Source organism: Cheilinus undulatus, linkage group 13 (genome assembly GCF_018320785.1).
Source record: "Cheilinus undulatus linkage group 13, ASM1832078v1, whole genome shotgun sequence".
Classification (NCBI taxonomy): domain Eukaryota; kingdom Metazoa; phylum Chordata; class Actinopteri; order Labriformes; family Labridae; genus Cheilinus; species Cheilinus undulatus.
Window position 1 is genome coordinate 43,696,499 of NC_054877.1, and position 13,388 is coordinate 43,709,886.

Genomic DNA, 13,388 nt, shown 5'->3' on the forward strand with positions numbered 1-13,388 from the left:
ATCCTGGCCACGGTGAGGCAAAGCATCGGTTTCGATATGTGCTGCTTTGTAGACTACTGAACTCCGTGTCACTGCTCACAGACTCACCCATGGTCTCACCGGACGACTGAACGTCATGTCAGAGGGTGAATATTCCTCTATTCCTCCCAGCATTGTGAGTATTCTCACTACAATTTGCTCTCTTTCTCTCGGTTACGCTCAGACTACAACCACTAGTACCGCTTCCTCGTCTCCTCGACCAGGGGTGCGTCTTTCAAAACTCACTCTCTCCAAAACTTTGAATAGAAACACACCTACAAATGCTGCTAGGGTTGAAGTCACTCATGTCCGCCATCTCCCAGTGTGAAGTAGTAACAACATTTTTTTTTGCCAAAAAGCTCAATTATATTGACTATGATTGATTGAAAAATTGATTTTTAGACACTTTAAGTTAAAATCCTCCCTGTGCCACTGATCATAAGGCCATTACCTTTTTCAGGACCACGACCCCCTCCTGGGTCTGGCTGTCAGAGAGGATATCAAACATGTTGCCTTCATCTCCTGGAACGATGGTATAATCCACCTCTGCATTGCTGCCTTCATCCAGATCGTTGGCTCGAATACGACCCACCGGAGAGCCGACTGTCGCTGACTCTGGCACCCGTAAATGAAAAACACCTGAGGGGAGGGAAGGGGGGGTTAAAGTGAAGTACAACATATTTAGGACAGAACAGTCAGACATCATCTAGGAGGCTTTCTTACTCTTAGCGAAGCGTGGTGGGTTGTCGTTGACGTCGCTCAGGCTGATGTTGATGGTGGTGGTTGAAGCCAAACCCCCCAGCTGACCTCCCATGTCTTTGGCCTGGAGCAGCACCTGGTACTCCCCTTTCACCTCACGATCCATGTTGGCTAGAGCCGTCCTGATCACACCTAGAGGAGTTTGAAAAGAGACTAGTGAAGGAGGCTCTGAATTTAAGGCTGGGTATACATTCACTGGTTGGCTGTACTAAATCAGTGTACATTATATAGACAGAAGTATTTGACCACACCTGTTAAATATTGAATTCAGGTGTTTCAATCAGACCTGTTACCATAGGTATATAAAAATCAAGCACCTAGCCATGCAGTCTACATTTACAAAAATCTGTGACACTAAATGGGCAATCTGAAGAGCTCATGACTTCAAACATGGCACTGTGATGGACGCCACCTTTGCAATAAGACAGGTCCTGAAATTTCATCCCTGCTGGATATTCCACCATCATCTGTAAGTGATATTATTAAAAAGTGGTTTAGGAACAACAGGAACTCAGCCGCAAAGCAGAAGACCATGAAAAATCATGCTTCAAAGATTGCCAACGCTCTGCTGATTCCAGCAACGAAGACTTCTGAACCTCCACTGGCATTAATGCAAATACTAAAACTATGCAGCAGGAGCTTCATGAATGGGTTTCCATGGCTGAGCAGCTGCATGCAGGCCTCACAGTCCAATGCCAAGCATCAGATGGGGTGGTGTAAATCAAGCCAAAACTCCACTGTGGAGTAGTGGAAACCTGTTCTGTGGAGAATCACGCTTCTCTGTTTTGAGATCAGACAGGTGAGTCTGGATTTGGAATGTTTCCTGTCTGACTGTATTGTGCTAACTGTAAAGTTTGGTGGAGGAGGGATGATGTTATGGGGGCTGTTTTTTTGGGGTTTGGGCTAGACCCTTTATCTCCAGTGAAGGCCAATCTCACTGCGTCAGCATATCAAGACATTTGCAACAGTTTGGGGAAGGCCCTTTTCCATTCCAACATGACTCTATAAAGACATGGTTTGATGAGTTCAGTGTGGAAGAGTTTGACTGGGCCGCACAGATCCCTGACTGTAGCCCCGTTGAGCACCTTTGGGATGAACTGGAACAGAGATTGTGATCCATGCCTTTATGTCCAACATCAGTGCCTGACTTTAAAAGTGCTCTACAGAATGAATGGGCACAAATTCCCACGGAAACACTCCGAAATCATCTCCATATTATAGAACATGTATTTGAATACAATGTCATTGAAGTCCCTGTTGGTGTGATGGTCAGATGGCCAAATTTGTTTCAATATTGTGCTTTATAATGTTGTTTGAAATAAATTAAGCAAAGACTGAAGTTCTGCTGCTACAGAAATGTGTTCCCACTGCTGTTTAGATTAGAAACACTGAATTGTGGTTGCGGGTGTCCCAGATGGAAATTACTTAGGGCTCCCTTGGGCCAGCCATGGATATGTCTGTGGTTTAGAACCAGTTAAGTTTGAAAATGGCCTGATGTAAAGCCAGCCATGCCTTAAGGATAACCTGATTATGATAGCATTACAGTTGTCTGAACATTTTAGTCATGAAACAAGTAAACGATGACCGAAACAAATCAAAAAGTGATGAAAAGCTGAAGAAAGAGAAACGTTAATTCAAGGCGAGGACAATCAAAGCTTTAGCCCGGCAGGAGGGAGGAGTGCAAAGTGTCCAAAAAGGTTCCTCACACCAGGTGAAGGACTACTCCTAAATTAGAGCGAGGATTTCAGCCTTTGATGAAGTGGTCAGAGAGGTGCACAGCGGTGGTCTGAGAAGTTAATCACAAAAAAGAACATGAAAGGAATGGAGGCCCTTTGGCTTTGTCTGCAATTTTATCTGATTTCAAACTGTCGAACATTTAAATCGCTCTGCTCTGAAGTCAATCCACTCTGTGTTTGCTGTATCTACTGGATCATGATGGCAACAGTCAAAGTTTTTCTTCCTCCAAACTTTATCCTCAAACACATGGAGGATCCAGACCCCACCCCCCCTTAAACCAGGTTGGATGTAATTACTGCATCTTGTTCCAGTTTGTCTCCAAACGATTGTCAGAGTGTGGAGAAATCTCAGAGCGAGAACGTACAGGAGGCATCCTAATCAGAAGACAGAACCATCACCCTTCAGCACAGATCCTCTTCTCTGAGCTTCCTTCAGATAACAACCCTCTTCACTCTCTTCAAGCTGAGCTCATCTGCCTTCAGGGAATCGTGACTGACACATCTGGAATCTTTAAGTAAAAGGATAAATCATAAATCAAGGGCTTTTCCTTCCTGCTCATCTCCCTGTTAACCACAGCATCAGTGTGCTGATGCTGCACATATCCATCCGTCGATCTAAAGATCCATGTCACCCTTACTTGTGGTGCAGACCTGGAGATGCTTAAATCCATCCCTTAATGCAGTAAGTCTCCCCCCTGTGGGAGGGACTTATCTGCAGTTGTCCAGCAGAGACTCTACCCCGGAGGTTTAGCCTTCTTCAGACTCAGCAGTGCTAGCTGGAGGTCATAGTTTGATGGAGCCAACAGAACCTTATCATCACATCAAAATGAAGAGATGTAACACTGAGGTTCAAATAGCCAACACTTTCCTCCCCGTGGCTTTGCCTCAAGATCCTGGAAATCACAAACTGAATCTCTCCAGCATCAGACATCAACACCCGCTGGGAATATGTTTAAGTTTGTGCCAAGGTCAGGGAGACAACTGTCATTGTGGTCATAGATGTCAGAACAGGAGTCTCGTATCTGCTCCCATCAGGGCCCCTACTTAGGTACTGCAAAGAGCTTTTATTCTTTTTAGAATAAAGGGTCCGATTTCAAATTTTTCTGATTTATATTGATGTCTTTCATAACACAAATACATAAATAAGTGCTTTTAATGGAGCTCAGTGAAAGTCGAGCAGGAAGACTGTTTCTGCTCATTCTTTAGTCACCACTCGTGACTCTCTGTTCCTTTCTTTCTCTCTTCCTGCTCTGACGATCAGCTGATTATGGGCGTCCACTCTCCAGCTAATCAGATTCTGCCACAGCCTCGTTTGACCAATCATCATGCACCTGTAAGATTTTAAAGCTGCTCTTACCCTCCTCCACCCCAGCTACCTCCATTCAGTTAATCAGCATGTAGTCCAGATCTTCACAGGTCTAGCTCAGTCTCCTCCTCCATGCCACCTCATTGGTTTCTGGTCCAGCTTCTCAGAAGTCTCCTCATCTGATCCTGCTTCTCTTAGCACCACCACCAGTGTCTAAACTCCATAGGGGGGTATCCTATTCCTGCCGTTTGCCTCACTACCCCTTCAAAAACATGAAGCCAGCATGATGGAGTCTAATCGCCAAGGACTTTGCACATTTCTCTTTCATTAAAATTGTAAAATAAATCATTGTTAAACTCGTATAGTAAGTCTCTCCTGATTGAAATATTGTGCATGCAGCCTACAGGCAATTTCCATTCAACTAGTTTGAAATGAGGGCCAGATCCTGAAAAGGGATCCCAAATAAAGGGCCAGAGAGATATCATTATTACTGCATTTCATTAAAATCTTGTGTGGATCATTTTTAAAGCGTTTGTAGTCTACTCAGAGGGCCACCACACAGCCTGGCTCTTCAGGCTTATAGAGGTTGTCATTTTAAAAATGTCGCCCTTTTTTGATGCGTGAGCCCATGTTTGTTTAGCTAGACAAGCTTTCAAGGCAATGTTGCAGATTTCATATTTCTTTTTCAAAACCTCCCCCTGAGCTAGCTAAGCATACAAGAGAGACAGGAAAGACATGTTATAATGTGACACATGAGCTCTCCAGATGTGTGCCACCTCCAGAAGGCCGACAGCAGCAGCTTGCCTAAATGAGTACCAGTACTAGCGGTCCTCGTTCCCTGCCACCACCCGGGGTTAGTCCAGAGCAGGGATGGGCAATTTTGGTTACCAAGAGGGTTAAAGAAAAATGAAAGAAATACAATTTACATTAAAAAATGATGAAGATGAACAAAAAATAAAAATAATAGACATTGAGAAAAATCTAGTTCCCCAGGCCCACAGTAGGCTTGAGAAACCTGCAATAAAAAGTGTTTATTTATTTGTTTTTTTCTTAGTAATACTTTAAGTGCCATTATTGAATCGAAAGCGACTAAATGAGTTGCTCCACAGACTGAAATTTGCATCAAATAGAGTAAAATAAAATACTGGTGGACCTCTGCTAATCCCTTAAAAGTGTCCAAATGATCAAGTCCAGCACTGCAAAATAATGCAAGTAAATTTGATTTAACCCTAGCAAAAATTTTGCCTATAAATTGGGAAATTATTGTTCAAAAATGCATTAAAATGCGTATATATTTTCAAAAATGATGCAATATTTGATGCTTGGCTAGCCGGTTTAGGAGGGCCCTGTGTAATAATCTTTCTGTGGGCCCAAAATCCCTAGCTACGCCCCTGCTAAAGCTCATAATATGTTGGTTTAGGAAATTTACTTATGGGCCACACTGAGTGATGTGGTCCCTGAGCCATGTGGGTTTTATTATTTAAAGAGTGCATTGATATGAATTTGGTGTGCCTTAAGATTCTGGTTTAACCTTAGGTGTGCCTTGGGCAAAAAAAAGGTTGAAAACTGGTTTAAAGAATATCCAGGCGGCGTGCCAGTGTGTCGGCTGATTTAGGGCTGTTCTCAAAACTTCAAGTGTTTCTAAACTTTCTGCTTTCTTCATGATTTCTCATCCTTTAGTCACATTGGAAGTTGGTTAAGTTATGCCAGAAAACCCTCCTGTGGTTCTACAAAAGTTCCTAAATCCAACAGGATACAGAAACTCTATGCAGTAGATCCAAGTATCTGAAACAAACTGAACGTTTTTCTCTCTTTTTCTTTTTCAAAACTGGCAAAAATAGCCATGAAAGATCTTATTAGGGAAATGTATTAATTTAACTATTAGAAAATGGAAGTTTAGACTTTGTACGGTTAATAGTTCTTAAAATAAAGCTGCAAATCAAATCTTCTATTTAAACTCACACTGTTCATTTTGCATCTATAGGTCGTCTGCAGATCAGCACGGCTCTGTTACTTGAAAATAAAGTCATTTAAAATCCACAAACTCTCCTCAAAATATGTCAGGAGTTAGCACATTCCCAACAACTAAAACCATGCTCTTCTACCATAGAAGGAAGCTGGCCACAGATGTGTTGTTCTGACTTTTTCACCAGTAGAAGCATGCTTTTTTCATGCCTTCATCTTCCGTACAATTCTAACTTTTATAAGGACTGAATGTTTCTTAAATAGCCTGTGAATCATGCAGGGTAAGTCCTGTTGAAAGCCGTTACTGGTCAGCTGAGACGTCTGTCAAAGGGCTTCAAATCTCTGCATCCTCTCAGTGCTTCTTTACGCATTCAGGTGCAGGACTGAGCAGAAACTCCCTCTCAGAAGTACTATCTGTGTCTTTACAGGTTGAATTGAATGATTTCTGGAGCGTAATGTGAGCTGTGGGTTCATACAGAAGTCACAGAACTCACTGGATGTTTTTTGGAAGCTTGGCATGACGGTTGCTCTCACCTGTCTTTGGATCCACAGAGAAGTACGGCTGGCCGTGAAGGATGCTGTAGACGATCCGAGCGCTGTTGCCATATGTGGGGTCATCTGCGTCTGTGGCGGTCACCTGTGTCACGTAGGTCCCTGAAAAAAGCACAGACAAATATTTCGTGATTTTGTGGAAAAGTTCCTCCTATCAACCCCCCCCTTTTTTACCTAATGGTACATCTAAATGAGTCATTTAGAACCAATGAATTTGGGATAAAACTATTTTCACACAACCTGGAGGAGATCAGAGAGAGTCAAATGACAAGTACATGTTTAGATTTGTAGAGTAAGCCTTTAATAAACAGCAGAGTTCTGGCTGAGGTGCGTCAATCCTGAAGAAAAAGAGGGAAGGTGGATGTCTCTGAGTGGTAGATGATGCCCCTCTGAGGAAATAATATTTATAATTAAAGCTGCAAGCAGCATTTGTCGGGTCCTCGGTCTGTCGCACGTCCCTCATGCCCGTTTGACCTCCACTTTGAGGGTTTCATCCCTCTTTGACCCTTTGACCTGCTCAAAGTTAGACTGAGGTGTGTACCTGCAGCTCTGTCAGGAGCCTCAGACTTTATAATGGGTGGGTATTAGACATTCCATTTTCCCGCCTTCGATGAGTCACATGACCAGCTGCACGGTAAGCTTATTGTAATGTTCAAAAAACCTGCATCTGTAAGACACACAAACATACACTCATGCGCGCTTTGCGCGCTAACACACACACAAATGCAGCATCTCTCCCATTCACTTCATATAGGATATATGTGTGGCTGTCTTTATGGGGGACTTTATGTGGATGAGAAGCCACCCACAGTCCCAACCATCCCGTTAAAGCATTGCTAAAATGGGCTGCTTTAATGGAACAGCCCCATGTGTGTGCGTGATCAGAGCTCATGAGTTCAGCCCCGCCCTCTGTGTCTGCCTGGTTGCCATGGTAACTAATGCCTGCATAGCAGCTGCTTTGATCTGTCAATCAGTGGGTGACATCATCACCAACTGCTCTCTGTGTTTCAGGAGTGAAATTGACTGAAATTTCTTTGAATCTCACCTCACAGATGCCACAGTTTTGACCAAATGTCTCTAAAAATAAGATATTTTTGTAGTAAATTTTGTCAGGAATCCATCCATGTCATTTTTAAAGCTGTAGGACCTTTGGGTTTTTGTGTAGAGGCCCAACTGCCACAGCTTATGCAGAGCCCTCCCTGCTGCCCCTATTCATTTGAATGGGAGCAGCAGGAGGGGCTTCTTCGGGGTAGACCAATTTTGAGGGCTTGGTTTTTGGAAACCGTTTGAGAAACAACAAATTCCCAAATAACTGTTGATCAGCATGGCCTAGTGTGTCTTCTCTGCGAGTTTCAAGCCGATACAATTTACAGCCTAGGAGAATATACATTGTGTTCGGAGCCCTTTTTCCTGGAAAATTTTATTTTGAAAGGCAAATTGCCGGCTTCCTGTTTGAGATAGGTTAGGGGTGTCAGTGCATGACTTGTGGGTCTCGATGAGACGACCGTTTCAACGTTGGTTTAATCTCTCTACAACATTCCTACTGGCCGTGAGGGGCGTTTTAGTGTGCCTAGGTGGCGCTAGAGAGCACATTTTGGCATGTTTGGGGTTAATTTTTTTCATTTTATCAAAATTTTCACAGAATCTGAGGTGTGTGCAAATTTTGGTGAGTTTTTGAGTGTGTTTAGGGGGTCAAATTAAGGTTCAAAGAGACAAGGGAATAATAAGAAGAAGAAAGAAACAGACGAATAACAATAGGGTGCCCTTCTAGCAGGAGCTAGAAGAAGGCCATGTTTCTGGATCATAACACATTGGTTCTTCTTTGCATGATTGTGTTGACAGACAGTGATTTCTGGATGTGTTCCTGAGTCCATGCAGTGATTTCCTGTACAGAATCAAGCCTGTTTTAATGCAGTGCTTCCTGAGGGCCCAAGGATCATGAGCATGCTTTGGCTTTGTCCCATGCTCACAAAGATTTCATCAGATTCTCTGAATCTTTCGATGATATTATGGACTGTAGATAGTGGGATACCCAAAGTCTTCACAATTTTACAATAAGGTATATTTTTCTAAAATTGATTTATAATTTTTAGATGTAGTTTTTCACAGATGAAAGCCTATGCCCATTTTTGCTCCTGAGAGACTCTGCCTCTCTAAAATGCTCCTTTTATACCCAGTCTTCATACTGACCTGTTGCCAATCAACTTAATTAGCTGTAAAATGTTCCTCCAGCTTTTTTTCAATAGCACCACTTACTTTTCCAGCCTTTCGTTAAAATGGTAAAATATCTTAGTTTCAAGACTTGATATGTTGTTTAAGTTATATTGTGAATAAAATATGGGTTTATGAGATTTGTGAGGGGTTGTACTGTTAAGACCAGCACCATTATAATTATTAATATTATTTATTATTATTATTATTTCCATTATTATTATTATTATTATTATTATTATTATTATTATTGTTATTATTATTATTATAATTATTATTATTATTATTGTTGTTGTTGTTGTTGTTATTATTATTATTATTATTATTATTATTGTTGTTGTTGTTATTATTATTATTATTATTATTATTGTTATTATTATTATTATTATTATCATTATTATTATTATTATAATAATAATATAATAATAATAATAATAATAATAATAATTATTATTATTATTATTATCATTATTATTATTATTATTATTATTATTATTATTATTATTATTATTATTATTATTATCATTATTGTTATTATTATTATTATTATTATTATTATTGTTGTTGTTGTTTTTGTTGTTGTTGTTGCTGTTGTTGTTATTATTATTATTATTTTTTTTTTTTTATTATTATTATTATTATCATTATCATTATTGTTATTATTATTTGTGCTGAAATTAAAAATAATTGCAGCAACTTTTTACCCTAAATCCTTGCTTGGTTCCAGGAACAGAAATATTGATGTAATGAACAAATTTTCTGAAATTCAAGGGATAATATGAAAGGTAACGTTTCTTCCAAAGCCACAGCTGTCAAAATGGTGCTTCCTGTTGAGCTCTGTGGTGATGAACAATGACTCGGCTAGATCAGCCAATCAGAAAATTCAGTTGCACTAGCCTGGTTTTAACCTGTAGAGGGCAGCAGCTATGCGTATTTATAACATATTATCCAGAATCTAAATACTTGTATTCAAATGTCAAGATTTGGGCCTGAATAAATCAACCGCACTACTAAATATTCATGTGCGAAGGTTTATAGCAGCTTTAGTTACCCTTTAAAGATTTTTTTGTCTATTTGCCTTTGAGAAGTTGGAAATAAAACCTCAGCCTTTGTCAGTAAGAGAAAAAAGTGAACCTGCACAGCTTCTCATATTCAAAGCGTATCAGAAACTTCAGGAGAAGTCAGAAACTCGGGAGAAAAGCAGCGAGCAGAAGCTTTGAGAGGAGAAATGACACGGCTGTATCTATTCTTAGCAGTCACCTTCTTAAAGACAGGATTATGTTTTTATCATAAGGATTCTGGTGCTGTTTGCTGCCATAGCTAATCCAACATACAGTTTGTTTCTGTATGTTTCTGCAGCAGAGACGTCCCGGTGTCAGGCTTGTGTTCTTTCAGAGCACTTTGGCCCTCAGCTGAAGCATTAACAGCTTAAAGCCTAAAGACCTTGACTGTTAAATTACCTCTCAGTAATGGTATTTAGCAGACAGATGGGCCACTAAGTCAGGCTTAGTGAGCTCTGTCTGTGTGTGTGTGGTCAGTCGCTACAACTTGATGTGGCCAAACAGATTGCAAAGTGAATCTTAAGATCTGAGCTGTGCCAACAGGCTTTAACCTAAACAACTGTGTATATTTAGACAAAAATCTGGTGTATTAAACACATTTAAAATACCTTTATTTCATGTAAAAATTCATGTATTGTAAATATGAACAACCAATATTGATAACCCGAGTGAATACAGCATGCAGTTTTAAATGAGGATTTCATTTAAGTGAAAAAAGGCCATCCAAACATACCTGGCCCAGTAGCTCAGCATTTCATCAAAAGAACATCATACACCTAACATGTTGGTGGTAGTGTGATGACTGAGATGCTGTGACATGACCTTAAACAGGCCATCCATGCTGGAAAATCCTCAAATGGGGCTCAACTGAAGCAATTCTGCAAAGATGAGTGAGCCAAAACTTCTCCACAGTGATGTACAAGGCTCATTGCCAATTACACCAAACACTTAATTGCAGTGTTTTACAGTTCATTTTAATTTAGACAGTACTCTCATTTAGCTGAGCCTTCTGTGTTTGCACTCTGCCCTGCAGTCTCATGCCCTTATATGGGCATGAAAGAGGCACTCTCTAGAAATGTGGTTCCACTTTATGAGCACCTGGCATGTTACAGCCTGTGTTTACATGCGCTGGTGTGCTGTCCTAATACACACTTTAACCAGTGTTCTCTACCCCTACTACAGCCTTTGATATACTGCTTCATAGCAGCTATGTGACACTGTAAAGGCACACCACATAAATCATAAAGAAGCTCTAAAATACACATTTTGTTTTCATCATTACGTTGTGTTAATTTCATCTTTCTTAGGAGATGTTGGACTATCCATTTCTACTTTGCTTTTTATTTTGCATCTTTTTTAAGCGTTTTTAGTTCTAACCTGCTCACTGCTGGAACGATCAAAAAATGGATTATATACATAAAAATGACGTTTAATATCAGACTTGCTAGTGTGGATCTAATCTTTAAAACCCTGGAAAGACCCTGGAAAGTCACCAAAGTTCAAAGCTTGCCAGAAAATGTTCTGTAAGAGCTACATAGGCTTGGATAGTGTCATTAGAATGGTGAAATGGAGGGCTTTCAGTGCAAAAAAACAATCAAGTGGCTCTGATTTAAAGTTCATAAATCATTTAGCTTTGAATAATGTGTCTTTTCTTGTCGTGTACTACAATGGCGGCCTCAGAGGGTTAAAGAAAGGAGAGAATAGTTGTTTAAGAACATGTCATAAACCCCTAGGTTTTTCTGAGAAACTTTCACAACAAATCTGGAAACATCTGGGGAAGAGGTGAATGAGTCTCTTTGTCCCAGGCTGTTTGTGACTGTCCTACCTGTGGGGGACATCTCCGGGACGCTGGCGCTGTAGGGACCGTCAGGAAACCGTGGCTCGTTGTCGTTGATGTCCTGCACCTTAATGATGAACTCTGACTCCGGCTCCAGAGGAACGCCGGAGAGGAGGTCTACAGCCTGGGCCTTCAGGGTGTAGAAAGACTTTTCCTCCCTGTGGAGGATCACATTTCACATGAATACACGCATGTTTTCAAGTGTCTACATGTCAGAGAGTCTGTGGGACCTGCTGTCTGAAATGACATGAAACAAGCAGGGAGAAGATGATTTAGCCATGCTAAAAGCTTTCACTGCTGGCGGAGGCTCTTAGCACCGCATGCATGCTCACACTCCCTGGCAGTAGTTGTTAGCACCAAATTCAAAAGATATTTGGACCAAAAGATGAACAACGAAAGTGACTCTGAGGGCAGACAGTGTAAGATGAATACTTCCCAGTGACATATGCATTTTCTTCCATCTCATTCCAAGTCAAAAGAACATCCTGTGATGGTTTGGCTATTGTTGCAGTGATTTAAAGAGAGCTGTGATTGCCATAAACTCTTTCATCTTAATATCAGGGAGATATCGAGATGCAGAATGCCAAGGTCAAGTATTCTTTCTGATCTGTACACACTGAGAGCTACCAGACTCACGCAAATGAGGTTTACTTTAATTGATAGAGAAGTATCCCTATTAAAACTAGGTAATGTTTGATTTCAGGGTGAAGAAAACCATTCTACTGTTTTTCCAAGTAAAGTGGACTTAAAGTAAACATGTAACGCCTGAGGGCTCTTTGCTGATTCACACCACTGTCCAGTAGGTGGCAGTAACCAGGTTAAAGCAAACAAGCAGAAAAAGAAGAAGAAATGTCACATTCCAAGCTGTCAGAGCATGTGTTATATCAGGTAATATACCGTCTAGAATTTCATATTTGCTCTGACTGTCAGAAGTCTGTAGCTTTGTAATATTGTGAAAATCCCCCCAGATACTAAAAATCAGGATTGTAACAGTCAAAATATGAGGTAAACATCGAAATCATCAGTTTGAAATATCAACATATAAAATAAAACGAAAAACAAGAGTTTTTAAGATTTAAAAAAATGAGATAGAAGTCAAAGTCAGAAGTTGAAAAAGGTCAAAACATGAGATAAAAGTCAAAATCATGACTTTAATAGGTCAAAATAGGATTTAAAGTTTAAAATTATTATTCCAAAAAGTAAAAAAATGAGATAAAAAGTCAAAGTCATGAGATGTAAAGGTAAAAAAATGAAATAAAAAATCAAAATTATAAGTTTTAGTCATAACTGTGAGATGCAAAATTGAAAATATAGAGAAAACATGAATTTCTTTGCCATGTTCCTGACTTTTTATCAATCTATTTTTAGTTGTTATTTTTTTTTAATTTTCATGACTCAACAAGGATATTGTAAATCATCAAGGTTAAGTTTACATTTTTAAACTGGAGGAAATCTGCAGACCTCATACTGGTGGGCCAGTTATGATAAAAATATGATATGATCTGGTGGGCTGGGTATAACTGCACCACAGGCCTTGAGTTTGACACCCCTGTTCTAGATCAAATGCACCTTTCAGTCTTTCACTTTAAGACTGAACAGTTAAAGGTTGTTAAAAAAAAATGGCAAAATTCATTTTTTTTGGACCTGAGGTGTTTATTTAACATTCTACTGAAATTTAAAAAAGGAAAAATGCCTTGAAAATTCACATATATTTTTCTAGATATTTGTATATTACATTTGATGCAGTAAACATTTCTTGCAACTGACAATCCACTTGCAGGCATTTTTATTATTTCTCAGACTGCATCCAAAAGTTATTTTTTTAAATGAAATTACTGATCATGTTGATTAGACAGAGGTTCCCCAAAATCATGTATCCAATATGATACAGTTGGCTTTAAAGGGTTAAAATAAAACAGTACTAAACGTTCAAGTATTGTTTT

The 13,388-nt window shown here is 39.8% G+C and overlaps 1 protein-coding gene across 1 annotated transcript in view; it reads right to left on the reverse strand.

Annotated features, from left to right (window-relative positions):
• LOC121520147 (cadherin-12-like) overlaps window positions 1-13,388 on the reverse strand; it is a 109,797-nt gene that overhangs the window by 39,850 nt on the left and 56,559 nt on the right. The window contains exons 4-7 of the mRNA XM_041803464.1: window positions 11,434-11,603; window positions 6,319-6,438; window positions 742-909; window positions 470-657 (exon numbers count right to left, since the gene is read on the reverse strand). Coding sequence (XP_041659398.1) covers window positions 470-657; window positions 742-909; window positions 6,319-6,438; window positions 11,434-11,603 — 646 coding nt within the window. The remainder of the gene's footprint in view (window positions 1-469; window positions 658-741; window positions 910-6,318; window positions 6,439-11,433; window positions 11,604-13,388) is intronic.